This window comes from Suillus subaureus (assembly GCF_016647635.1).
Source record: "Suillus subaureus strain MN1 chromosome Unknown BJ212scaffold_224, whole genome shotgun sequence".
Taxonomy (NCBI): domain Eukaryota; kingdom Fungi; phylum Basidiomycota; class Agaricomycetes; order Boletales; family Suillaceae; genus Suillus; species Suillus subaureus.
In genome coordinates this window covers 1-26,657 of record NW_024538780.1, presented here as the reverse complement: position 1 = coordinate 26,657, position 26,657 = coordinate 1, and the positions used below count along the sequence as shown (strand labels likewise).

The following is a 26,657-nucleotide window of genomic DNA, read 5'->3' as shown; positions in this document are numbered from 1 at the left end:
CGGGCAACGAAACGCATGACTTCCGAAATCCTGGGCTTGAGTCCTGACCATCAGGGGAGATCCAGGCCTTCGCCTGTTTCTCGAAATCCTTCGCTTTGCTGCGCGCGGACATCAACCGGTCGTAGATCGTGACATCGATAGGAATGGTAGAGTCTATCTCAAAGAATTCGTCCAGTTCTTCGATGGTCTTGTGTGGCTGATCCAATATCTGCCTCGCCCGCTCTTCCCAGTCATCCCCAGCTCGTTGACGAGACTCTAGGGTTTGGATAAACTGGGTCTCGAGAGGAACACTGCAAGCGCGAGCGCGGGTCAAGAGCCCACGAATGTCTTCCAGTGTAGCTGACGAATCCTCCGCCTTCTCCTCCAGCTCTCTAATGAGTTGCTCCCGAGACACAAGCTTCTCAACTTCAAGTATTTCATCAAGATTGACGTTGATGGATGATGCCGCCAAGGAGCAGGCGCTCGCAGTCAGATATGAAAGCGTCCCGACTGGCCACTGAATTGGCGGAATTGAGTAACGCTGAGGCTTTGCATTGAACATCTTCTGCTTGTTCAGCTAACGTACGGAGGTTTCCGATCTCCGGGGCTTCAAACCCAAGATTTTGTACCTCCATCAGGAGAGCATAAAGGTCGTTGAGTCCACGGTCAGGTCTATCTCCAGCATCACGGTCATCAAAACGCAGTGTTGTTGGCTTCGTGCAAAGACGGGCGCCCACGTGAACGGCGGGTGAGTTTACGGCCTTGCTTGCGGCTAATGAACGCATTGGCAGCCTCCAACCACTCGTTGCCACGGTTGACGCATTTACGGAGGGCGGTGAGTCAGGGAGGTGATAATTGATTCGCTCGCCTTCAGCAAGGAGCGCGCGAAGAGAGCGTAACGATGGAAGGTCACTTTCCACAAGCACTTTGTTGAATTTCGTCCGCCATTTCCCAGGACGGCTGCGCGTTCAACGACTTTCCCAAGAATCTCGCGGAGGTCGGCGTCAGAAAACCGTTGCCTGAGTGTCAATCCTTCTGGTGAATGGTCGCATAGTTGATCCATGTGATCAGCGCAGACAATCTCGCTCTTGCAATGACAGGTGATCTGCGAGAGGTAGCAGAAGGCTTTGCAGATTGTGCATTGGTACTGATCTTCAGGGCGGTCCTCTTCCTCAAGACGCTCGCAAACGCCACGGTCACGAGCCAGCTGGCGAGCTGCAAGCTCCCGCTCAGTCATTTCCTTGAGACTCAATTCCAGCCTTCAGAAAATACGGTAAGTTCCATAGAATAATTGATTAATATTTCAATTTCAATGCTTACCATAACGCAGTTTTAATAGATTGAGATTGTTGCGTAATCGTTACGAGAAGCTCATCATGGGAAAAAGACCGGCAGCTTCTTGTGTTCACGGTAACGTTGAACACAATCACGACCGAACGGCAACCAGTCTGGGAGCGCAAAATTGACAGCCTCATTGAAATTGAACTGTCATGGGACTCAGTATCAAGATGTGATCGATCGAAAACGTGCCAAACGCACCCCGTGGTTGAAGCCTGCATGGTATGCTTTCGGGAACGTGATGACAAATTCGCCTGCCCGTTGGTTGCAAGCATACACGCGGACTCCGGCATCAGTGAGACGTTTCGGATTCATCAACGTTACGAGTTGGAATAGGAGATCGGACTGCGCCTCAAATAGGTCAGGCGCCTCACTCTTGATGGCGGCCTCGAACTTTTCTGCGTCTTCTCCTGGGATACCATACCAGGTCTTTGTTTCACCCCAATGCACTAGGGGGAGCGATCAGAAAAAGTAGCCTGTTGCAATAGGACACTACGTACTGAAGTTGATGCTATAGGTATAATGATCCTGTCGTAGCGTAGATAGATCAGCGATCAGTACTTATAACTGAAACGTATCAAGACGGACGCACCTCGTTGTGCCAACAAAATGTCGAAAAGACCATGCCAACGTATGTCCAAGGGACAGTCATACCAGAAATATCAGACTTGATGTATCTGAGAAGGGAATCTGGGAGAATAGGCATATTGTTCAGATTCCACGGGTCCTTCGAGGCCGGCTCCAGTGGATGGGTCTCCAGGGTGGGCATGGCACTGGAGGAGGCAAAAAAAATTGTCAGCACTCATTTGAACGGTGAAAAAATCCAAAAAATCCTCTCACCTGCCATGCGTAGTCGAATGTACATCAGCACCATACTCAATTTCCACAGTTTCATTCGGTGATTGTACAAGGCGCCAAAATTCATTCTCCACATCATACTCAGATATCAGCGTGCTTCCGACGTAATTCACCGTAGGGTCATCGAGATCCGCGGCCGATGGAGACGGTGGAGGATGAGAGGTCCACCATCTTCTGCGGAACTCAAGATCGCGCGCCTGGAAACTCGAGAGACTGTGTTCCTCGCCCTCATCAAAGCCGAAATCGCCACCGGTGCCAAAAAGACAGATGTGGCAAAACCACTGCCCTTTCGGAATAGTGGCCAAAGGGGGGTCGAGACAAAAGATGTGAAATCCTGTGGCAACAAAATTAAACGCGCGCATATTTTAAGTATAAAGTAAACATACCACAATCACACCCATCACATAGCAGCATTTTTTCGTCCTGATTCTTCTTCTGGCAAATTTCACAAGAAAGCTGAACAAGAGTGAGTTCATCAAAAGGGATGGGTGCAATGATACGTACTTCTAAGGTGCGCTTGTACTCGTCGTCGGGCTGAGGTGAAGCTGACACCGGAGATAACCGACTGAGAACATCCAGAGACTTCCTCGTGGCTGGGCGGTATTCATGGTTAGATATTGACTAACCGGGTGCATTGACTAGCTTACGAGTCATTTCTTGAGATGATACTCTTGCTCCACGTTTCACAGCGGTGCTCTCGGGTCGAGGCCCGCTACGTTCCTTATAATCACCGTCATCAGGGGGTTCTGATAATGGGCTAGATGTAGAAGTAAGCGGGCTGGATGGTGGAGAACCACGCTCGCGAGGAAATGTCAAAGGATGTGTGGCAGTCTGGATGTTCATATGAGTCTTCAGTTGCGGATCGCGCGCTGCAGCCGGAGATGTGGACAGGGTTGGTGAATTCCGAACACAGTCGCAGAAATGCTCATAAGGCAAGATAACTCTTGTATAAGAGTTCTTAATCTGCGTAGATAGTCCAGGGATGCCACGGTAACCGAGGAGCGCCCCGAGGTCCCCCCATTTCTTGTTTTTAGTCACCTATGAGACTATTCAGGCACTAGCTACGCTATAATGGAGGATCACGCACTGCCTCGTAGCCACCGAGTTTCTGGACCTCTTTGCGGAGTAACCACAGGTCTAGGGGCTTGTGGTTGATGGTGGGCACAGACACACGAGGATTGCCTTGTTGTTTATGAAAACGGTAGAGCTGCTCCAAAAAATTGACCTTTGCACGAGATGAGGCCTCGATAGAGTTAAGGCGTTGCAGCCGAGTCTTGAAACGAAATGTCTGATACATAATTTATTAGAGCCATCGTCGTAACGAACATCACTATGTCACGGAGAAAAAATATACAAACCTCGCTATCTGTAACACAGGGCATCTTCCAACCAACAGGAGGGATGATTTTGCAGATGCCATAATTTTTCGCCTTTTCTGAGATGGAGCGGATGTAAGCCATAGGGTCTTTGAACTCATCTGACGTCGGGTAAAAAACTAGGCAGTCTTCTAATCCAAACGGACGGGGTTTGGAGCGCATGGGCTGCGTTCGGGGGCTCGATGTTTTGACTGTAGATAAGTCTAACGTGGGTGAGACAGAGATGGGAGTGCCATCTCCAGAAAAATTGTCGGTAGATTCCTGCTGTGTCACATCATCATTATCCAGTGATGTCACGTGGTTCTGCAGGGCAGCCAGAGCATGTGTCTTGGATTTACGTGGGGCGCGTTTGGTGCTACTGGATGCGCTCTGCTGTGATACTCTGGGCTGTGAAGGAGAAAGAATTTCCTCCTGTGTGTCTATAGGGACTGCACCTTCTACCGGAATTGACAGACAAGAAGTGAATGTAGCAGGCTGTTTATTCGAAAATTCGGTCGGTAAGGCGTCTGAGGAGCGTGGGGCGCTGCTTTGTGCAGGCGTTCGCGGAGAGCGACCGCGACGTGAAGGCGATCCCCGCGAAGAATTCGGAGGAGAAATAGTCTGCATAAAACAGCAGATGAGAGATAATAATTGCTATCGTCGAGGAGGAGGAAGAGTAAAAGCTACAGACTTCCGAAGGTCCTGAATTCCAATGTGTGGGAGCGGGCATTGAAATTGTGCACTGAGTTATCGTGTTACCTTGTTGCTTCGGCGTGGGAATATGACAACATATTCGCGGAGTTTGGTGGAAAGCCTCCTTTGCGGAAATACTTTTAGCTGTTCCTCTTATTTCAATTCCACACTCCCGGTATACACTACACTCTGCATAGCGAACAACCTATCCTACGTGCATTATAATCTAACATATTATGCATGAAGCTTGTCTATTTTGCACACAGGCGCCAAAGATACGCTTAGATCATTCACTGTTGATCCAGATGAACTTGCCACCGATACGGAAGTCTTCCGAAGACTACCAAATCCAGCAACATGGCCACCTGTGGCCAGATGGAGCTGAGGGGGCGAAAGATCGAGAGCGGTGCGCTTTACCAAAGGAACACTTGATTAAACCCATGCATTGATGTTTAATATGCCCCCTGCGATGTGGCCGTATTCAAAATTCAGCGAGCCAGACATCAGGCAGTAGAACGATATATTACCACACCAATCTCGAGGAGATCGGATCTGCCTCCAACAATATTACTTATGCGAGGCATCCGTTACACGCTGTTATGTACATAGCTTCTCCATGAAGCTTCAGGCTAGGCATATTATGTGCTCCAGCACACGCGCTGCCCATGTGCCATTCTGTCGCCATTAATATCGAGATTCATCTGTATGTCAAGTCTTGCCTGTACCACGTTCGAACTTACATGCTCCAGCTGGCAGCCATAGCACCTTTTCTCTGGTACCTTTCACAGTCGGTCGGCTTTCGGCACAGAGAGCAAATAAAAAAGCACTTCCACGCCTGCGCCGCGGCCTGTGTAGCGGCTGAGCGCCGAGGCAGCAGCTGTGGACCAAATCGGTGCCCTTTGTTTCTGAGTATTATTTTTAGCACCCAAAGAAGGACAAAGAAACTTTGAACAATCGTGATTGTTCGAGAAATGCGTGGTACTATCCCAAACTTGGACGGTTCATGTGAATTCTTGAATTTCAGAATATCATATTTAGGAGATTGCTCCTGCTGAGCAGTCTTCAAACTTCCACGTCACGTCCCTTCCGCTGATCAAGGCGATGGAGTCACCAATACTTTTTCTATCAAGCTCCCGAGCTTACTCTATTTTCTGACTGTGCTTCAAATAGTGGCGAGCCATACTGCATTCCCTTTGGACGTGGCTCGTGTGTTTTTCAGAGGGACGAACATTTTTCTTTTATCATTCTCAAACGGTCACGATTCTTTTTCATCCTTCAGAACGCTGGAATACTGTGTAGTATGACCGTATCTCTGACATGTGTCCCGTGACAACCCGATACTCATCTGATTCTCAAGATAGTTGTGATATTAATAGCTTACCACACCAGTGCTCTCCTCTTCTAGTTGCGAGAATCAAACTACGTCCAATAATCATCAAAACTCTCGAACGGACTACCCACGAGATTGCCCGCGCCGTGTCCAGGCTCGCAGCACATTTACTGGGCAAACTTCCTCGAGAACGAAATGGCCAAGGTACTATTCGGGCGCGTTTGAGCAACGTAATATCGTGGGCCCGCCGACGGTAGTATTTTCGAAAGCACCCCACTCTCGCTGCAAGGTTACATTCTACTGCGTAACCGCCTGTCTGGGTCTCCTTAACACCTCCGAGTACACGCTTTTGCATGTCAGCTGCGCCTTCCCAAATTCCGCGCGTTTATTATGCACATAAAGAGATTTCCCCCTAAATCTTTAAAGCCGCTAGCGGCTGATTTATGAAGCTCATTGTTCTTCGACACAAATACAACGATGTCGAAGTATGTAATGGCATCGGGTGGACACGTGCGACTATATGGATTAGTTGAGACCTGGAGATTGTGCGAAATTAAATACCAGTTGGCAGCCTTGGCTACATAAGGCTATGCATCCTGGATAGTGTGCCTGCCTCACGATGCTGAAGCTTGCAAGTCTCACAATCGACTGAAATGGTACGTATTCAAATGAACATTTTCCACAATAAGACTCCGATAGCCGTCAAACTTTGATATCGAACGGGAGATCTATGATGTTGGGCGGCTGTTGATTCTAGGCCAGAGCTGACTGGCACTGTAATGTCCTGACCTGTGAGCCCGAGCCTGCCTGAATATATGATTTTCTCACTGATTCAAACCTAACGCGTAACATCGTACACTGGACACGTAGCATCCTGTACGCCGGGATCTATATATAATTCCACATCATATAAATAGTACACCAAATCACGAATTGGAAATTAACTGAGCTGTATCAGGCTGTATCTGGCTGTGTCCGGGTTTCACTTCTTGCTTTGCAAATGGAAGCTCGGAGCCACACAAGCAATCGTGTCGACACATGGAAATCCCTCGCCGCGTATATGAGCCACAGCGTAAACAGCGCCACAAGGCCGCATGCGCTCCCACTGGTCGCGAGCGTCAAGGTGGGCGTAGACGTGAAGACTTGGTAAGAGAACGCAAGCATGAAATACAGCATGCTGCAGAATAACGTGACTTCCGTGAGCCAAGAAGAATACAATAGCAAAGCACTCACCCCCACAACAGCATAGCATACGGAAGACTATGTACGGTTGCTACAGCTTTGGTGCCGAATGCGGACCCTGTCATCTTCTTGAGGAATTGAACCTGCAGCATTTTGTTGTAAGAATATGCGACAATCGATGCGCCATTCTTTGCTCACCGCTGTGTCGGCAGATTCCTGCCCATACATCCGACTCTGTCTAGTGAGAAACAAGGACACGACCAACGATCCAACGATGCAAAAAATGGAAAGATAAGTGCTAATAATTGTGACCGAACCTGAATCCTGGGGACTGACGGAAGGCACGGCCAGAAAGCTGACGTCCACGGCGACCATCACAGTTGACTGGCATGATTAAGTAAACAAAGAGCCGAACAGCGAGAATCGTGGCACGCACATATATTGTGATGCTTGACCATTCACTACTCAGCTTGCTGTTAAAATGCTTCCAGCGCGGAGAATTGATACTGCGGTCGACCCATACTCGTCGGAGTTCTTCCATATGTGACTGCGGAGCCCCGAACATTGCAGCATTGAAGGCCCATGAAAGAACTAAGATGAGCTTGTTCTGGTTCTTCTTTTTGTAAACGGTCTGGTCCGCATCCAGACGGGCAGAAGGGAGCCCACAGAAGTTGAAGAATTTAGCTCGGGCTGGTAGGAAGCTTAGAGGGAATGTATTGCGGAACGCGCGACTTACTGAAATACCGCATAAACCTGGCTACTAGACAGTCACCTCCTGGGGCAATATGGACATGATGATACTTACCAATGACACAGATAGAATAAGCGCCACCAACATTCTCTAATTTGGAGAATCAGCAATGCCACTAAAGAAACCTTTCGCTTGCCTCCAAGTTGGTCAATCAAGTCCAGAATTTTCGATAATTCATCACCGTCAAAGGGCGAGAGCGACACGTCTGTCGTTATGGTCTCTGCACACTCCTTTCAGCGACTCGTGCGTGGAGTCAAAGAGAAATTCTCACCAGCGCTAGCATGTACGACAACTTCTTTGAGTTCCTTGAGCAACTGAGGGCATGGTAGATTTTCATTGGGATACATCTCGCAGTGTTGCCTAGGAAGGACCTGATTAACCCTACATTAATCTTGCGTTTTCTATTCCGTCACTTCGTGAGAGGATTTCACAAATAAAAGCACAATACACACAATGACAGACTTGCCAGTACTGATGTTCAACAGCATACTCTGGAAACACGAGTCATCAAAACACGACGATTATCCACTGTAGAGGGCGCACTGATATGGCTCAGCTTTTCGACGCCCTGAACTCCACAATAGAGTTTTACTGTAGGTAGCTTATGGAGCCAGAAAAGTAGATGCTTGTTGTGGTCAATCAAATAGTATCTGCAAATTCCCACTCCAGTCCCCCGGTTCCATACCAACTGCACCACAAGCTCGATCTTGTCGCAATCCAGCTTTAACCCAGGGGGCATAAGAGCGAGTACCTCATTCACATATGAGTCCATTTTGCACCGGCGACCTTCGCTCTGCAAGTTCGAGTCCGTATAAATACCCTGTTACTAGCAGTAAGAGTCCAAGTCTTCTTCATATTTCGGTAATAATGACATACGCGCGTGGGGTCATGAAAATAGAGCGCTCCTTCTGGGTGTATACAGGCACGCCAGTTTCCACCTACTTGCTGATATGCACTGCGCCCCATTTTTACTTATTTCGATCAAAAAGAAGGCAGCACTCACTCTAAAAAATTTCTCTCTAGAGGATCAATAAACTCGTATTTGTTGGTGTCGGGGTTTCTGTGATCAAATCAATACTGGATTGCAGTCGAAAGTTGGGGAACGACAACTCACATTGATGGGACTTTGTCGTACCGTATTACATCGGAGGGCACGAATGGCTCAAACTCGGGGGAGCTCTGGTTCTGTGAGTTGGCTGGAGCTGCAGAAGATGACTGCAGCACACAATTAGAGAATGACGGAGGGGCGTGGGTCGGCAACAGTGAGCCGGATGAACAGGAAGCAGGCCCTGGCAATGATGAGACCTGCAGCTGATGGTTGCTCGGAGGAGGAAGCATTGTAAGCTGGCTGGAGCCAGCAACTCGCTCTGGGTGTCCGTCTGTATGAATGGACTGGAATCGGCGCCTGGATGCGATGCTACATGAATCGTAGTATAACCGCAGAAGGGTGCGACATAGATGATGTACAAGTCGCAGCGGGAAAGCGAGATTTCTGAACAACACCTTCAGAAACGCTCGCATGCGGTGTATGAGCCCGCTGTCATAGTTGCGCGACATAGTGTTGTTAGCAGACAAGTTGAGGACACGAGGCACACAAAATAAAACACCCGAGGCATCTGGCAGTAACTCTATTTAATTAAACTTAATCACAACCTTCAAGTTGTCGGTTTGCTTCATGAAATAGTCATTCAGTGATTCGACTGCAGACCTCATGGCAAGACCGGGTATAATGAACTAGGCAGGACTACCCTATTGATGTACACAACACCATAACTGAAATTTAGGCTGTAGCCTATGTGTGCTACTGCTACTACTACCTACCAGTATTTACCAGTACCGATCAGAAGTTGACTGAGCCGAGTCGACCGTATCCGACATTTGACTCTGCAAGCACCGAACCGCGAACCGCGACAGCATGTTAGCCATGTCAAAGCATGGAAGTCCCTTGCTGCGTATAGTATAAACCAACGCCACAACGCCGCATCTGCTCGATCGAGCACTCCCAGTGGTTGTAAGTGTGATAGTAGACGTGGATGTGAAGACCTGGCAAGAGAATGCAAGTATGGAATACACCATGTTGCAGGAGAACCGGGTTTCAATAAGCCAAGAAGGACCCTCAATGTACAGTCACCCTCACAACAGCATAGCACACGGAAGGGCATGGACAGTCGAGGACGTCTCTGAAATTACCGGTCTGGGTACAAGTCTGCGCAGATCCCCGGCCTGTGTCTGGGTGCGTGCCGCATGTCCTGCGGAGTTATCTGCAAAACTTTAGTTTTGGATCACCGATGCCATGATCCGATGTACTGTTCAGATCTCTGCTCATAAAGATGATTTGGTCTGTTCAAATAAAACAAGGACGCCACCCAATGCGAAATATGGAAACATATCACCGGGACTGGATGTGACTCCTATCATATTGACGGAAGGTACCGCTATACATAAAAGGCTAGCAGGGTTTGGCTGACAGGATTGAGCCAAGGTCGAAATCGAATAGCAAGAATCATGACATGCATCACGATGCTCAACCATTGAAACTTCTCCCAGCACCCAGAGTCGATATCACAGTCGACCCATCGTCGTCGGAGCTCGCTCATGTACATGTTACTATGGGGTCCCAAACAATGTGGCGTTGAATGTCCATAAAAGAGCTGATCAGCTTATGCCTGTGCTCCTGGACGTAAACGGACTGATCGGTACTTGGGAATCTGTAAATACTGAAGGAATAAGCCTAGAGACGTTGCATCACGGAATAACAACTTACTGAAATACCAAAACCTGGCTGAAAAAAATCAAACCCTGGAGGAAACGAGACAGAATGGGGGGGTGCCGCCCCTATTCTCTCTATTGTTTAGTTTCGAGAATCACTAATGCTTCTGCCGTGATGAAGGAATATTCTGCTTGCCTTGAAATCTGCCAACCAAGTCGAGAATTTTGGAATATTCATCATCATCGAAAGGCGAGGGCGACACGTCCGCGATAATAACCTGTGCACCTTCCTTTTAGCGGCCTGTGGAATACACACACTGTCGACTTGCCAGTATTGACGCTCGACAGCATACTCTAGAAACATAATCCATCGAAACCTTGTACTTGTTGATGTCGAGCTTGCTGTGATCACCACAATGCTAGATTTCAGGCCAAATACAAGACTTGTGGATTGATTTATCATATCGTATCACCTCAGAGGATATGTATAACTGGAACTCAGCAGAGCTCCGGCTCTGGGAGTTGACTAGAGCTACAGGAGGTGGCTGCAGGACACAAGCAGAGGACAATGGAGGGGCATGGATGGTGGGACGGATGAACAAGACGCAGACCTTGGTAGTGGCGAAAGATGTCCGCCTGCGTGAATGGATCGGAACTGCGACATCAGTACGTAGATATGATCACAGAAGGACGTGAAACAGATTATGAATGAGTCGTAGCAGAAAGACAAGATATCTGAACTTGCTTTCAAAAACACTCGCAAGCTTTTCATGAGCCTTCGATCATCGTTACGTGACATGATGTTGTGAGCAGAGAAGTTGAGGACACGAGAGAAACTCACAGAGCACAACAGGCGTAGTCAAATATGTGGTATCATAGTCAATGGCAGGACCCATAATAACATCAAAATGCTCATCGATTCAAACTACTGTAATACCCCCAGCTAATAAGAACTGGTAAAATTTTGTAAAGGACTCTGTGTTACTGGTGAGACTCTGTCAAGGGGTATGTGGAAGTTGTTTTAGAACCGGATTATCTGACACGTACTAAACGGTCAACTGCAGCATGGCTCTGGCATTTGTCCGGGATAGTCCAATTATGGTTGAGCGTTGAGCTAAGGCTCTGAGCTCATAACGAGAAGACGCACACGATTGCCACTTAACTTGTGCTCATTGGCCACTCTGCAGGTCAGGCTAGGTGGGATCAGATGATGGACCCCAGCAACGGAAATGGCCATGGATATGATTAAACGGAGACAGCGGGGTTGCAGCGGTAACGTTAAAAGTCAAAGCTGTGTAATGCCGTACAGGTGCGAAGGGTTGTGTTAGCAAGGGTTTGCCAGACGCACACATTCAATCGAGTGTTTACGAGCCTCCAGGTAACATGAAAACAGTTTGAACTTTCTGCGCTGACGAACTGACGAACAGCTTCGGCAGGCGAAGTGTATCAGCTGCCAGTAGTTGGGTATCCTTCGAAATTACTATTAACGACAGGCCACAGGATACGAGAAAGCCTCACCAACGGTCTTTCGAATCCTTCCAAACAACAGCCTTACACGTACTTGTCAACCTCTGACAGAGAAACAGGACATGATTTCCAGATTGCGACAGCCCACTGCGGCAGCAAAGAAGTTGGCTCTGATACCCGTGTTGACCTTGGAGGGTCACAAAGACTATATGTCATCTATATCCTACTTTCCAGACGGGAAGCGAATGATCAGCGGGTCGAGCGATAAGACCACTCGTCAATGGGACCTAGAAGCGGGAAAAGAAATTGAAGAAGCGCGGGATGTTTATGACCAGGATGTACATGCTGTGGAGATATCAAGGGATGGTTGATATGTTGTCACTGCGGCAAGTGGAGGTGACGGATCTGGGGAGCTCAAAGTCTGTGAGACGGGGACCATCGTGAGAACATTTGAAGGCCACTCGCGGAAGATCAACTGCATCGATATCTCCAGGGACAGCACGCTACTGGCGAGCGGGGCAGAAGATAAAACAGCGCGAATATGGAGCCTGGAAACTGGCAAACTCGTGGCTGGCCCATTCCAGTGTATTTATTTGGTTGGCGCAGTCCGATTTTCGAAAGACTCCAAGAAGCTTGCAGTCAAATCGCGGTGGGGAAAGTACCTTGAAGTGTGGGATGTCCAAACACAAAAACTGGATGTTCAGGTGGGGATATTTGGTGGCGCTCATGTCTCATTTACACCAGTGTTTTGGACTACCAAAGACAAAACCATCGTAACGGCATTCAGCTTTCAACACTCTAGCTCCCCAAACACGATCTATGAATTCGACGCGTCTACGCTGGAGACTGTTAGAGCTCCCTTTGAAGGACACACTCATATCATCACCGGTCTAGCACTTTCACTTGATTGTGCTCTCCTCGCTAGTGCTTCTGATGACAACACCATTAAGCTTTGGGCATTCGAGTCCCGTCAACTCCTCGCCTCATTCAATGTTATGTATCCTCACTGCCTCATCCTCTCACCCGACTCGTGCCAACTAGTTTACACCATCCGGCGCAACAACAACATCTACTTATGCAACATTCTCCCTCAAGCCCTCGCTAGCATTCAGCCCGTACCACAAGTTTAAGTGTGCATCCAACCCCGAATACCACTGTTGTTATGCGTTAACATTTTCTTGCAGATCAGTGCTCTTAGAAACCTTCCTTTCAATAAAGTACTCATCCCTTTCATTTATTCATTTATACCACCCAATTAATCCCGTTTTTGCGGTGTGACGCGTTCTCTTTCGCCACAAATCAATCCACTAGTGAGGCTCCACCGAATGCACAATGGAGCCTCCCTTCCCATTCTCTACCAGCTTCCCCTGTCAGTTTCGCCCGTTGTCGTGCAGGGTCCGCCATTACTGACATGTGGCAGTGGCCTACTCTTCTTCCTCCGCCGCAGATACTCTCTTCTACAGTAGGTTCACAGCTACCCCATTTACCCCCCAACCCCTGCGAGCTCCTTCCCTCGACTTCCAACACCGTCCCAGTCCTCCCCATTCGTAATGATGACTCTAGTGATATCTCTGAAACAATATTCCAAGATCTCTCAAAATGTATCGCAAAGAATGGAGATTACCCTGTTGCTCGTGGCGGGTTCGGGGAGATCTGGAAATGCACCTTGTACATCAATCGCAGACCAGCCAAAGTTCGGTTGCAGTGTTGTTTTTCCATCATTCTGAAATTGATAATTGGGCAGGTCGCGGTGAAAGCATTGCTGGTTTATGCTGCTGATCAACCTGGCGCAGCGAAGACGAAAAAGATCAAAGTGAGTTTCTTGACGAATGACTGCATCTTTCCTTATGTGTTGCTACTTTGTAGAGAATAATGCGTGAACTCAAAATATGCGCCAACCTCAAGCATCCAAATATTCTACCTGTTTATGGCTATACATATGGCTTCGGCCCATTCCTAGCGATAGTCAGTCCTTGGGCGGAGAATGGCAACCTGTCGGACTATTTGGAGCTTGAAGGCGCGGCTCTTGATCTCGTCAGACGATTCTGGATCGTAGGTCCCCTTTTGTATTTCGTGCAGACCACAAACTGATGGCAATCTCAGCTCAGGGATATCATAGCAGGTCTGCAATATCGTACGCATCAGTTATTCTCAGTACTAGCCTGAAGTAGTAATATTCCTCACAGTTCATGCTAACAGTGTCATTCATGGTGACTTCACTGGGGTAAGTTCCACTTCTCGATAGTTTTAACTTAATTGAGACGTAAGTTCTAGCCCAACGTGTTGATCCGTGGTGATGGGACTGCATGTGTTGCCGACTTCGGTCTTTCCTTGATGTATTCGGAGGTTATCAGCGCCTCCAAGGCTTCCTGGACGTCCACACTCAAAGGAAATATGCGATGGATGGCTCCTGAGCTGCTCGTAGAGCAAGAGGATGGATCTCAAGTTCGGCCGAGCGAGCAGAACGACATGTATTCATTTGGCGATATCATGCTGCAGGTACGTCTGGGTTAATTTTGGCCTCTCATTGATATCACGAGCTCCACTCGTAGGTTCTCACCAACAAAGTACCATATTATCACCTCTCGAATGGTGCAGCCATCATACTCTGCATAGCCAAGTCACAAACGCCTTCCCGATTTCGTTATGCTGAGCTCCCTGAACAGCACTGGCAGTTTATCGAGCAATGTTGGTCTACTGATCCTCGGGACCGTCCATCGACGGAGGAAGCTGATGTGACGATCAGGAATGAATATGATGCGCTGTCTAGATCTGGTTGATTCTCGAACTCCTTCACACACGACCGGATGGGCGGCATGAGGCACGGTATGCTTTTAAACGTAGGCTCACCCCCCAGACCCTTTCGAATACCTACACTCAAAGAAAGACTTGCCTTTACTTATATTCGTTATGTTGAAGAATCGAGGCATATTGTCACTGTTGCAAGAGCAGGGCTCAGTTTCTTGATGTCCTGAATAAATGAGCTGCGTCGTAGATATCTCGTGGAGCGAAAAACAATATCCCAAACCCTGTGAGCCGTGTCAACATGAGCTCGATATCACCACTGCTCAGCTGCAATCTAAAAGAGCAAGTAGCTCATCCACACAAGTTTATTCCACCCCAATATTGCTCCAGCACGTACGAGTCGGTATAAATTAATACCCAGGTATATAGAACACCGAGGGTACATCATAATGAATGACACACGCCATGGAAGTAACGCTCCTTCAGGGTGTGTGTAGCGCGACAAAAATTACAACTGCGAACTACTGATATGGCGAGCTCTAAGATCTGAAGTCGTGGTGCGGATCAAGAGAATATGAACAAGTCAGCAATGGATACCTGCGCCACGACGGCTGCATCCAAAGCCCCTCGTGCTTCTGGCGGGAATGCACTCAGCGCAAGAGTTGCTACGATCTCACCAATGTCAACTCCAAAGGTATAGGGCGCACTGCAGTATGCTTCTATTTGTCCGAGATAATCTAATCATGGTTGAGCGCTAATTAATAACGAAAAGCAAGGTAGTAGTCACTATTATAAGGTTCGAAATGCTGTGTGATGCGCTGATGCGATGCCGAAGGGGTGAAATAGCGAGTACATATAAGAAGAGGCTGCTAGACGCACGCACATTAAATCAGATGAATCCTCCCTCCAAGTTGCGAGCCTCTAGGTGACGTTAAAACAGTCTGAACTGACGATCGGCACTGGTAGGCAAAGTGTACCAGCTGCCAGTAGTTGGGCATCCTTCGACATAACTTTCTTCCAACATCAGGCCAGCATACGAGAAAACCTCACTGACGGTCCTTCGAACACTTCAGACTTCCAAATAAAACATCGCCCATATCTAAACCTCGCCGGCGTTTGAACAACAGGACATGGATTCCAGATCAAGACAGCCCGCTGCGACAGCAAAGAGATTGACTCTGACACACGTGTTGACCTTGAAGGGTCACAAAAACGCTATTCCATCCGTATCTTACTTTCCAGACGGCAAGCGAATGATCAGTGGATCTTATGATAAGACCACTCGTCAATGGGACCTCGAAGCGGGTAAAGAAATTAAGGAGGCACGGGATGTTTGCGAACGGAACATACATGCAGTAGGGGTATCAAGGGATGGCCGGTGGGTTGTCACCGCAGGTGGAAAATTGGGCAGGGAGCTCAAAGTCCGTGAGGTTGAGACGGGGACCGTGAGAATATTTGAAGGTCACTCACGGAGGATCAACTGCATCGATATCTCCGGGGACAGCACGCTACTGGCGAGCGGGGCGAGCGATAAAAGAGCACGGATATGGAGCTTGGAAACCGGCAAACTCGTGGCTGGTCCATTCAAGTGTATTAACAGGGTGGGCGCGGTTCGGTTATCGCAAGACTCGAAGAAGCTCGCAGTCAAATCGTGTCGGGGGAAATACCTTGAAGTATGGGACATCCAATCACAGAAATTGGATGTCAAAGCGGGGAATTTTCATACAGTACAGGAGACATCATACGCGCCAATATTCTGGACTACCAACGATAAAACCATCGTAGCTGTGTTCAGCTTTACTATGGATGACTCCGAGTCCGTGGCAAAGATGATCTATGAGTTCGACGCATCTACGCTGGAGACTGTTGGAGTCCCCTTTGAAGGACACACAAAAATCATCTACGGTCTAGCACTTTCCTTCGATTGTGCTCTCCTTGCTAGTGCTTCCTATGACGATACTATCAGACTCTGGGCCTTCGAGTCTCGCCAGCTCCTCGCCTCATTCGACGTTCAATCTCCCTACTCCATCATCCTCTCACCCGACTCGCGCCAACTAGCTTACACAGCACTAAACAACACCAATATCTACTTGTGCAACACTCCTCCTGACATCCGCACTAGCATTCAGCTTCCACCCCAAGTACATAAAGTGCGCAGCTAACCCCACATACTATCGTTTAACATCCTAACATTTTGTTCCAGACCAGTGCTCCTACAAATCAACTGTTCACTGATCTAGCACTTAACGTCAGCGATACTTTTCTTCGTTCATTTACACCTCTCCATTAATGCTATTATTGCAGTCTGAGGCAACAGCTCAACCTGTTGCGGTGTATCATAACCCACAGATAGACCCACTATCACCACAGTGTGAACCTTCTCCTACAATAGGACCGCAGCATTTACCCCCCAACCCCTGCGAGCTCCTTCCCTCGACTTCCAACACCGTCGTAGTCCTTCCCATTCGTAATGATGACCCTAGTGATCTCGCTGAAACAATATTCCAAGACCTCTCAATATATATCACAAAGGACGGAGAGTATCCTGTCGCTCGTGGCGGGTTCGGGGAAGTCTGGAAATGTACTTATCACATTGATCGCGGATCGGTCAAGGTTCGTTTGCGGTGTTGTTTGTCCATCAGCTAAAATTCATAATTGGGCAGGTCGCGGTGAAAGCATTGCAAGTTTATGCTGCCGATCAACTTGGTGCAGCGAAGACGAAAAAGATCAAAGTGAGTTTTTTGATAAAAGACTGCATCTTTTACTCACGGGTTGCCATTTTGTAGAGAATAAAGCGTGAACTCAGGATATGCGCCAGTCTCAAGCATCCAAATATTTTACCCGTTTATGGTTATACGTATGGCTTCGGCCCATTCCTAGCGATAGTCAGTCCTTGGGCGGAGAATGGTAACCTGTCGGAGTATCTGGGGCTTGGGGGCGCGGCTCTTACTCTCGTTGGAAGATTCCAGATCGTAATTCCTCCCTTGTATTTCATGTAGACTAAAAACTGATGGCAATCTCAGCTCAGGGATATCATAGCTGGTCTGCGATATCGTACGTGGTACTTACTCTCAGTGCTGGACCTGGAGTCATAATTATTCCTTGCAGTCCATGCCAACAGAGTAATTCATGGTGACTTAAATGGGGTAAGTTCGACTTCTCGATAGTTCCAATTTGATTGAGACGTGAGTTCCAGCCTAATGTGCTCGTCAATGGTGATGGCACTGCCTGTGTTGCTGACTTCGGTCTTTCCTTGATGTATTCGGAGGTCATAAGCGCCTCTCGGGCTTCCTGGACTTCCACCCTCAAGGGCAATGTACGATGGATGGCTCCTGAGCTACTTGGAGCAGATATGGAGGATGGATCTCCAGGACGGCCGAGCGAGCAGAGCGACATCTTTTCATTCGGCGGTATTATGTTGCAGGTGCGTCTGGGGTAATTCCTACTTCTGGTTGATGTCATTATCTCCGCTTTAGGTCCTCACCAATAAGACACCCTATTATTACCTTCGGAATGATGCTGCCATCATCTGGGCTATGCAGAGGTTGGAAAAGCCTTCCCGGTCTCGTTATCTTGTGCTCCCTGAAAAATACTGGGAGTTTATCGAACGATGCTGGTCTATTGATCCTCGGAACCGTCCATCGACAAAGAGAGCTGATGCAGTGATCAGGAATGAATTCGATTTGCTTTCCAACTCTGGTTAATTCTAGAATACCTTGCATATAACATTCTTGTGGACAGTACAACCAGATAGACAGCATGAGACATGATATGCCATTACATGTAGACTCCCCTGACTATACACACAGTGAAAGACTTACCTTTACTGACACTGGGTGCACAACTTTACTTTTCGACATCCTTGGTGAATGGTTCCAACAATCCAATTACCTGATATTGAAGTATGTTAATCCTGGCCTCTTGTCAACAGACTCACTGAATTTTGAAAGGTATTTCAAATGCATACTCAATGCATTTGCACCCCCCCTATCTATCAGTTGTATATTTGGCTACCTGGTGGAGATGACCCAACTCCCCTTGAGTCTGAATGAGCTTGGTATTGCCACTGCTCAGCTGCAATCTAAAAGAACAAGTCACTCGCCCACACAAGTTCATTCCACTCCAATGTTCCTCCAGCATGTACAAGTCAGCATAAATTAATACCCTTATTACTAGTGATATATGGAACACTGAGGGTACATCATAATGAATACCATATGTGGTGGAAATGATGCTCCTTCAGGGTGTACACACTAAACAACACATAAGAGAGGGATGGCAGGTAGCATGACAAAAAACTACAACTGCAAGAGTTACAAATATGGCGAACTCTAAAGTCATAGTGTGGATCAAGAGATGTGTCAAACATGAGCAAGTCAGACTTGGAGACAATCATCAGCAAAACCCTAACCCTATGTGCAGTGCTGCACAATGCTGCACAGCAATCACAGTGTCACAGTGAGGTCCCCCCATGTACAGTGCTGTACAGTGCTGCACACTACCCAATTTCTCAATAAAACATAATTATTAGCACACCATCTTGTTATATACATGTTTGTGACTACATTACACTCATTTTTACATAGAATCAATACTTGTGTGGTGCTGCAGAGCCTTTACAACAAAATCTATGTGACCTGTGACACACTGTGTGGCTGTGGCACTGTACCCAAATCAGGGTTTTGCTGATGGCCCCTCCAGCCTAATGTGCTCATCAAAGGTGATGGTACTGCTTGCATTGCTGACTTTGGTCTTTCTTTGATGTATTTGGAGGTTATAAGCACCTCTCAGGCTTCCTGGACTTTGAATCTCAAAGGAAATGTGCGATGGATGGCTCCCGAGTTACTTGTACTGGAGCGGGAGGATGGATCTCCAGCACAGCCAAGCAAGCAGAGTGACATCTTTTCTTTTGGCAGTATCATGCTGCAGGTGTGTCTGGGGTGATTTCGACCTCTGGATGATGTCACAAGCTCTGCTTTTAGGTCCTCACAAACAAGATTCCCTATTATTATCTCCTGAATGATCCTGCTGTTATCTTGGCTATGCATAAGTCAGAAAAGCCTTCCCAATCTCATTATCCTGTGCTTCTTGAAAAGCATTGGCAGTTCATCGAGCAATGTTGGTCAACTGATCCAAGGGACCATCCATTGATGGAGAGAGCTGACGACATGATCAGGAATGAATTTTATTCACTGTCCAGATCTTGTTGATTCTTGAACCGGTTTATTCAACAATTTATTTGCAGTACAACCAAATAGACAGCATGATGCACAGTAACTAATGTAGGGTCAACTGCAGACTTCTTTTGTATTGTAATATCACAACATACTGGACTTACCAGTACCATGTACACTAGTTCTGGCCTCCCACAGCAGACCTCATGCAATATATTCTCCTCTATGAGTTAGTCAATATACTGTCCAATTGGTAGACATCATTCTGCAATGCTTTGATCAAATTTGACTACTTGGTACAGCGAAACACAGACCAAAAGGTAACTGAGCCTATCAAGGTGTGAAATGGCATCTAATCCAAAATTTGAGCCACCACACCAACTCCTTCAAAAGATGGAAAACTCTCACTGCAGTTAAGACCATAGTAGGAAAAGCATTACGATGCTGCATGGACTCCCAGTGGTTGCAAGTGTGATGATGGACATGGACTTCCTGCTAGGTGGTGAATTTTCTGTGGCAAGTGGAGAGGGTGCGAAGACAATTGGGATAGAAGGGGGGGGAGCTGAAAAATAGCAGAAAGTCAGTAGTAATAATGTATACAAATAAAATATCCATCTCAAAGGGCAGGATCAATGAGATTATCAGCGATCTCACTGGTACAGGGGGCTGAACCTAAGACATTGTCATGAATGGGTGTTGTAGGGCCTCTAGGTGGCATGGTGCATGGTGCTAATGTAGGAGAAGATAATGCGGGGATGGGAAGATAATCTGTCTGGTAAGCAGAAGCTATCACTAGAGCACCGAGGGTACATCATATGCCTATACCCACTAAATACATGCAAACACGTGCAAAGCACTGTAAGTAGATGTACTCGGATTTCGAACATACATTGTGTGTCAACAGATCCACCACAAGCATGACCGTAAAAGCAGCCAGCTGGAGGCTTTATTTTTCCTAAACATGTCTCTCCCTTATCGTGCCTCCGCCCACCTATTCTCTGCCCAAGCTGGCGCCCCATGTTTGGCAATATTCAAGTCCAATCTAGGGTCACCCATGACAGGTAAGGCTTACCCAGGCACCACTCGCAGGTGAATATTTGAATCGTGGGTCGGGTACGGCTACCTGTGATTGGCTCCCCTGCACGGGTATGGGTACGAGGAGGTACCCGCAGGTATCCGAGTTTGGCTTGACGAGAACGTAACCCCCAGACAGTCTTGAATGTATGGCAATCTGACATACCATCTCATGAGGCTTTGATAATGCCAGAGAACTTAATTGTTTGACCCTGTCGTCTGTCTCCGAACATGCTGTCTTCCAAGATCATATCTATACGCCGTGTTTTACCGCTCCTCGATGACGCTGGCTGGTGCTATCGCCGAAGTCCACTTTACAATTGTGCACGGATTAAACAATTAAAGAAGTCAGTCTTCAATTAGAGTCAATGCTATGCTTTAGGAGCCCGTAGTATGGCGCAACCAGCAAGAGAGGGAACCGGAAAACTGAGGTATGTCATTTTAAAACACAAGTAACCAGTCTTTCGTACATTGAGCTTTTAGCATTGTGGTACCCTGGTACGTACTTCACGAGTTTCATACCTTCTGGAACTCTGGTGGAAGTCGTGCAAGATAAGGACGATAATGAATGTTAACTTGTCTCGAGTCCTTGCCATGTGATGGTCATTTTTATGCAATCGTGATTGCTACTCGGCCCCTGGGTTAGGCCAGCTGGCACCGACAGCTCGGCCCCCAAGTTAATTTTCAGCAGGCAAGTTCACACACCCCAGCTTGTAACTTGGTTCTTTCATGCAGATGAAGCCAGAAAACAATATCGACACTTCCCAAGTGAAAGGGAATGCTTCTCCGGAGACAAAACTTACATTGCTGAACTCTATGGTGCGGCTGAACCCCCGTGACATCTTGCGTTCGACTGGCAGGCCCTTCAGAGGTTTCGCAGCCGAATTCGTGTCCCGGATGCGACTAGCAGAGGCATCTGTATTGTCTAAGGCAGAGGAGCCGGAAAAACTCGAAGGACGGACCGTCTTTGAGGTGATCGTCGATAAAGGTGCCCTAGATTCCTGGTAGACGCTCTGCTCATTGACGTATCATGTGGCGCCCGGCTTAGACATGGCCAATGAACTTGAAGGTGGAACCATGCACGGTGGTTGTTTGGCTATGATAATTGAACTGCATGTTTCTTCTACTCATGTTTTGTCTGGAGCTAATATGGATGCGCAGCTGCTCGCCAACGCCCATTTACGTCCTTAGAGCTTCAACAGGCGCTTATGGCGTATTCGGTGTACAACAGTCTTTGAATATTGTGTTTCACTCACCAGCGGTGCCGTACGTTCAAATGGCACATCGATTAATTCCTGCTGAACCATTGTGCCAGGGGCGACAAACTACATATCGTAAGCACGACACTTGCCATTGGTAGCCGGGCACGCTCTGGTCGTTGTGAAGTGAGATTCTGGCAAGCTCTCGTTGCGCCATCTGCTTATGTGACTTCAACAGGTATGGAATGTAACGCGACACCGACTAATCGCATCAGCTGCATACATCAATATGGTTCCATCTGAGTCATCCAAACTCTGACCTGCATGTATGAGTTGTCATGTTGATTCCTTACACATGCCACGATCCTTGAAAAGTTCATTTATTCCATGTACATAATGTAGTTATCCGCAGGATGTGATATTCGCTAGATATCCATTACCCAAATGCATACGAGGGTCATCACAATATCTATAGCGCAAATGAATGATTGAAGATCGAGTCTGCGATCTCGAGTGATAAGCAGCCCAAATGAATTCATCTCTTCTTCCAAGTGTTTATATCGGGGGCCATGAAGGGGCCAGCCTGGATTCTCCCCGCGCCAACAGATCTCAATATGACCATCTTCTTGTCTTCCCGTACCTTGAGTACTTTGAGAAGCTGTAATATTGTATCGCACGTCCTTGATGCCGATCCAGTCAATGATACTCTTTCCTGGCATGAACGTACTAGGACCTCGAGACTGGCTCTTAGGACCACTGCAACGTGGTTTTTCAGTACCTCCGGGGACTTTTTCTCTTTCGGTGTTTGACTATCCGCATCCTTGCCTTTCAACTTCTCCAACGTCTTCTCCTTCTCTCTTGACTTCCTCTTCTCATCAAGAGAATCGCTGCGCGAGGGATTGTGAAGAGTGCTGGAAAGCGATCCGTCTAACGTTAATGGGCGACCCAAAGACTTACTACCGCTATACAACTGGGAAAGATTGAGACTCGAACATTTATCCATTGGACTTTCTTTGTTAATCAATGACCTGTTTCAAAGTGAGTGATTGAGCAAACTATATAAAAGCTCGGTGCGTACGAGCTGATCCTTGGCGGAGGCTGCCTGGACTTCCCGAAGGATGTGGCGAAAGTGCCTCCGAACAAACTATGCCGCTCTGTGCCTCTCGTCGTACACTCCCATTTATTCCGGCTATACTTGCTGTCAATACTGGAGTCGTCCAGCAGCTCCCGTTTCCGTGATGATCCGAGTGTTACTACCGCCAACTCCAATGGCACTGAATCTAGAATGCGGCAGTAGAATTATCAAAGAAGTGTCGCCCTTCTCTTTCGCGGTAGACGTGGACTCCGTGGAAACGGCCAAAAGAAATTTGACTGATACGTACAGAAAGAAGATATGAAAAGGGTTGTATTGGGGGTTCGGCCAGGTGTCGAGGTTAGAACGAACTGTACAAGGTTTAGGATCTACATAGTGATGTTGTGGCTGTGTAAGTATAATTTGGCACGCATGGGTTCTAAAAATGACACGGCTCTCAGGGAGTCACTCAGTAGCACTCGGTACTACTTAGTAGACCGCCTCTCTCTCCACAGCGGTAGGAAGGAGGGAGACCCCCACTTAAGGACGTTGGCGGCTACGTTAAAATTGCGAAATATATCAATTATATTCTTGCAGCTTCCGTCTTTTTCTTTCTATCTCATCGCCGACCATGCAGATGACAGCCACCTTTTCGAACACTACACCCACACTTTCTCCGAGTCTGCCATCGCCTTGATACCACTCGCCCTCGACCATACGCGTGTGCTGTGCACTCAAACCCTATCCCTGCTGCTGCTGACCACGACCTCCCGGCGCTCCCAACTGAACCTATGAACGCGGCCCTGGCGCTGTCATGAGCGCAACTTCCCACTGCTACCCTTACCCTAGGACAGGAACTGCTCAAGCACGGGATCGATGCATTCATATTATCCTTCGTTCATTCACTTGTTTCTCTCGTCAACCTCATCTCCGTCAACCTGAGCTATCCAGAACTCCCATCCATCATCAACTTTCAGTAGATCTCCTACAGGAAATATTCTTGCTCATCTTCAACGACATGCCAGAGTCTCAGGCTATCTTCTGATATGGAATAACTACCATCTTGACCAATTTTACCAGCCCTCCCCTGATGTGTTGACTTTGGCGGTTCGTGGCACATTCGACGACCATCAGAGTTGTGCTTCCTGAACGACGCCCTGATTTATTTAATGTTCGATTCTTTCTACCTCTGCTCCAGTTTTGGCTAACGTACTGTACGCATTCTTGGGAATGTCATTTCAGGCGAAATACGACTCCGATAGTTGTTAAAATGTCTCCGGGGTTGAATGAATGAGACATGCATCGTTTGTGCCAATATGCACATACTTATCCAAGTTCCTTGGCCATTTTGGCATGGAATATCGTAGACGCGAGCAACAGTGTCGAATAAACACAGGCAGGATCATCAATACCGCTATCATCGTGTAAATGTAGGTGCAATTATAAGGTCTAACAACATAAGTAGCAGTAATGCATTTCGGGATGTCTGATATGCATATTAATAATACACCGAACGATTGTTCGGAATGTAACTCGACCGAGTCACTATCAAGGCTGTGGCCCAAATCGTGTCCGATTAAGCATCCGACATTTCTCTTTGAAATGCGCCTGCAACCACGGCAAAATATGGAATTCCCTCGCCGCGCTTACGAGCCACAGGGTGAAAAGCGCCACAATGCCACATGCACTCCCAGTGGTCGCGAGAGTGATGATGGGCGTGGACGTGAAGACCTGGTACGAGAACGCAATTATGAAATACACCATGCTGCAGAAGGACAGGAATTACGTGAGTAACGGAGGCTCAACAACAACAAAAATACTCACCCCCACAGCAGCATAGCATACGGAAGACCGTGCACAGTCGCGAGTGATTTAGTGCCGAATATAGATCCTGTTACGCGCGTGAGGAATACGACCTGCGATGATTTTGTTTCAGCAATATTTAATCACCGGTGCACCGTTCTTTCCTCACCGCTGCGTCGGCAGATTCCTGCCCATACATCCGATTCTGTCTAGTGAGAAACAAGGACACGACCAACGATCCGACGATGCAAAACAAGGAAATGTACGTGCTGATAACCGTGACCGAACCCGTATTCTGGGGATTTACGGAAGGCACAGCTAGGAAACTGACATCCACTGCTACCATTACAGTTGACTGATATGATTCAGCAAAATAGGTGTCAAGTGATAGGATTCACAGTACGCACATACATTGTGATGCCCGACCACTCACTGCTCAGCTTGCTGTTAAAGTTCTTCCAGCGCGGAGAGTTGATGCTCCGGTCGACCCACACTCGTCGGAGTTCTTCCATGTGTGACCGCGGGGCATCGAACAGTGCGACGTTAACGGCCCATGACAAAGCCACTAAAAACTTTGACTTTTTCTCCTTGACGAAAAGAGACTGGTCCGCGTTTAAACGGGCTTCGGGCAGTCCGCAAAAATTGAAAAACTGAGCTCGCGCTAGTTGGGAGGTTAGAAGCGATGTATTCTGCAGCGCGGAACTTACAGAAATAACGCATGAACCTCACTGAGAATAATCATCCTCTAAATGAAAACAGGATTCAAATACGACGCGTACCTATGACACATGTATAATGGGCACCCTGGACGTCATCTAGTGTCAAGAATCAGTGATCGCTCTGCCGCCATAGATAAACCTGTCGCTTACTTTCAAGTCGATCGATCAAATCTAGAATTTTCGATAATTCATCAGCGTCGAAGGGCGACAGCGATAAGTCCGTTGTAATAATCTCTATAAACTCATTTCAGCGACACACGGTGGACTGAGAAGGAAATATTACCAGCGCTAGCATGCATAACGACTTCCTTGAGTTCCTTGAGTAACTGACGGCCTGGCAGCTTGTCACTGGGATACAGTTCGCAGTGTTGCCTGAAATCTGATTAATCTTACACTAATACTGCAAGTCCTGTTCCATCACTCTGTTAGAAGAATGTCACGACCAGACAATGAATACACACAATGACAGACTTGCCAGTACTGATGTTGGATAGCATACTCTGAAGATGTAAAGAATCAAGAACACAGTGATATTTACTCCTGTAAGAGGACGCACTGATGTGGCTCCACTTCTCGACTCCCAGAACTCCATCAAAGATCCTTGCCGTGGGCATCTCATCAAGCCAGAAAAGTAGACGGTTGGGATGATCGACGAAATAGTACCTGCACACCCTATGATGATTCGGATTCCTTGTCAACTCCACCACGAGCTCGATGCCACCACTATGCAGCTGCAATCCACAACGTGAAGCCATCAGAGCGAGCAACTCGTCGATACACGAGGCCATGCTAGATCGGCGTGTTTCATTCCGCATGTTTGAGTCAGTGTAAATACCCTGTTACTTGCAATAAGCGACGGAGGGTACGTTGTAATGAATGATATACGCGAACGGAGTCATGAAAGTATAGGGCTCCTTCGGGGTGTACACGGGCACACCAGTCACCGCTGTCTTCTAAACTACGCTCCGTCATCAAGCACTGTTTGCTCCAACAAAATGATCGGACTCACTCTGAATAGTCTCTCTTTCCAGCAGGAATATTCACAAGTTTGACTTCACGCTTGCTGCGACCCTATTTAGTCCATGAATTTATTCGAAATATGAGAAGCCCACATTTGAGGGTTTTTATTGTATCGCATCACCTGGGAGGGCGTGGTTGCCCTAAACTGGATGACACTGGGGGAGGATTGGAGCTGCAGGACGCAGTTGC

At 47.6% G+C, this 26,657-nt stretch overlaps 4 protein-coding genes across 4 annotated transcripts; all 4 read left to right on the top strand.

Moving 5' to 3' along the window:
- Positions 1–10,678: 10,678 nt before the first annotated feature.
- On the top strand, positions 10,679–11,321 carry BJ212DRAFT_1306063 (uncharacterized protein; the record flags this gene model as incomplete). The annotated part of the gene is made up of 2 exons (XM_041333797.1): positions 10,679–10,861; positions 11,199–11,321. 2 exons carry the CDS (start codon positions 10,679–10,681, stop codon positions 11,319–11,321), a joined length of 306 nt encoding a protein of 101 aa, XP_041185447.1.
- Positions 11,322–12,987: 1,666 nt separating this feature from the next.
- On the top strand, positions 12,988–14,442 carry BJ212DRAFT_1489060 (kinase-like domain-containing protein; the record flags this gene model as incomplete). The annotated part of the gene is made up of 8 exons (XM_041341397.1): positions 12,988–13,035; positions 13,083–13,355; positions 13,407–13,475; positions 13,529–13,714; positions 13,766–13,796; positions 13,849–13,886; positions 13,937–14,161; positions 14,215–14,442. The coding sequence occupies 8 exons, from the start codon at positions 12,988–12,990 to the stop codon at positions 14,440–14,442; spliced, it is 1,098 nt and encodes a 365-aa protein (XP_041185446.1).
- Positions 14,443–15,972: 1,530 nt separating this feature from the next.
- Positions 15,973–18,233, top strand: BJ212DRAFT_1471589 (kinase-like domain-containing protein). Its single transcript, XM_041339014.1, has 9 exons — positions 15,973–16,557; positions 16,611–16,655; positions 16,712–17,020; positions 17,071–17,139; positions 17,194–17,379; positions 17,431–17,461; positions 17,516–17,553; positions 17,604–17,831; positions 17,884–18,233. The coding sequence occupies exons 1-9, from the start codon at positions 16,210–16,212 to the stop codon at positions 18,109–18,111; spliced, it is 1,482 nt and encodes a 493-aa protein (XP_041185445.1). The 5' UTR covers positions 15,973–16,209; the 3' UTR covers positions 18,112–18,233.
- Positions 18,234–19,122: 889 nt separating this feature from the next.
- On the top strand, positions 19,123–19,829 carry BJ212DRAFT_1406401 (uncharacterized protein). The gene is made up of 2 exons (XM_041337423.1): positions 19,123–19,336; positions 19,390–19,829. Exons 1-2 carry the CDS (start codon positions 19,169–19,171, stop codon positions 19,615–19,617), a joined length of 396 nt encoding a protein of 131 aa, XP_041185444.1. The 5' UTR covers positions 19,123–19,168; the 3' UTR covers positions 19,618–19,829.
- The last annotated feature ends 6,828 nt before the right edge of the window (positions 19,830–26,657 follow it).

What these genes read in the sequence shown, in the direction of transcription:
- BJ212DRAFT_1471589 (XM_041339014.1), top strand. Translation starts at nt 16,210, where the DNA reads ATGGATGACTCCGAGTCCGTGGCAAAGATGATCTATGAGTTCGACGCA. An exon ending in TTGATCGCGGATCGGTCAAG is followed by an intron (nt 17,021 to 17,070) that starts GTTCGTTTGCGG and finishes ATAATTGGGCAG; the next exon opens with GTCGCGGTGAAAGCATTGCA. An exon ending in TCGTTGGAAGATTCCAGATC is followed by an intron (nt 17,380 to 17,430) that starts GTAATTCCTCCC and finishes TGGCAATCTCAG; the next exon opens with CTCAGGGATATCATAGCTGG.
- BJ212DRAFT_1406401 (XM_041337423.1), top strand. Translation starts at nt 19,169, where the DNA reads ATGTATTTGGAGGTTATAAGCACCTCTCAGGCTTCCTGGACTTTGAAT. An exon ending in TTGGCAGTATCATGCTGCAG is followed by an intron (nt 19,337 to 19,389) that starts GTGTGTCTGGGG and finishes CTCTGCTTTTAG; the next exon opens with GTCCTCACAAACAAGATTCC.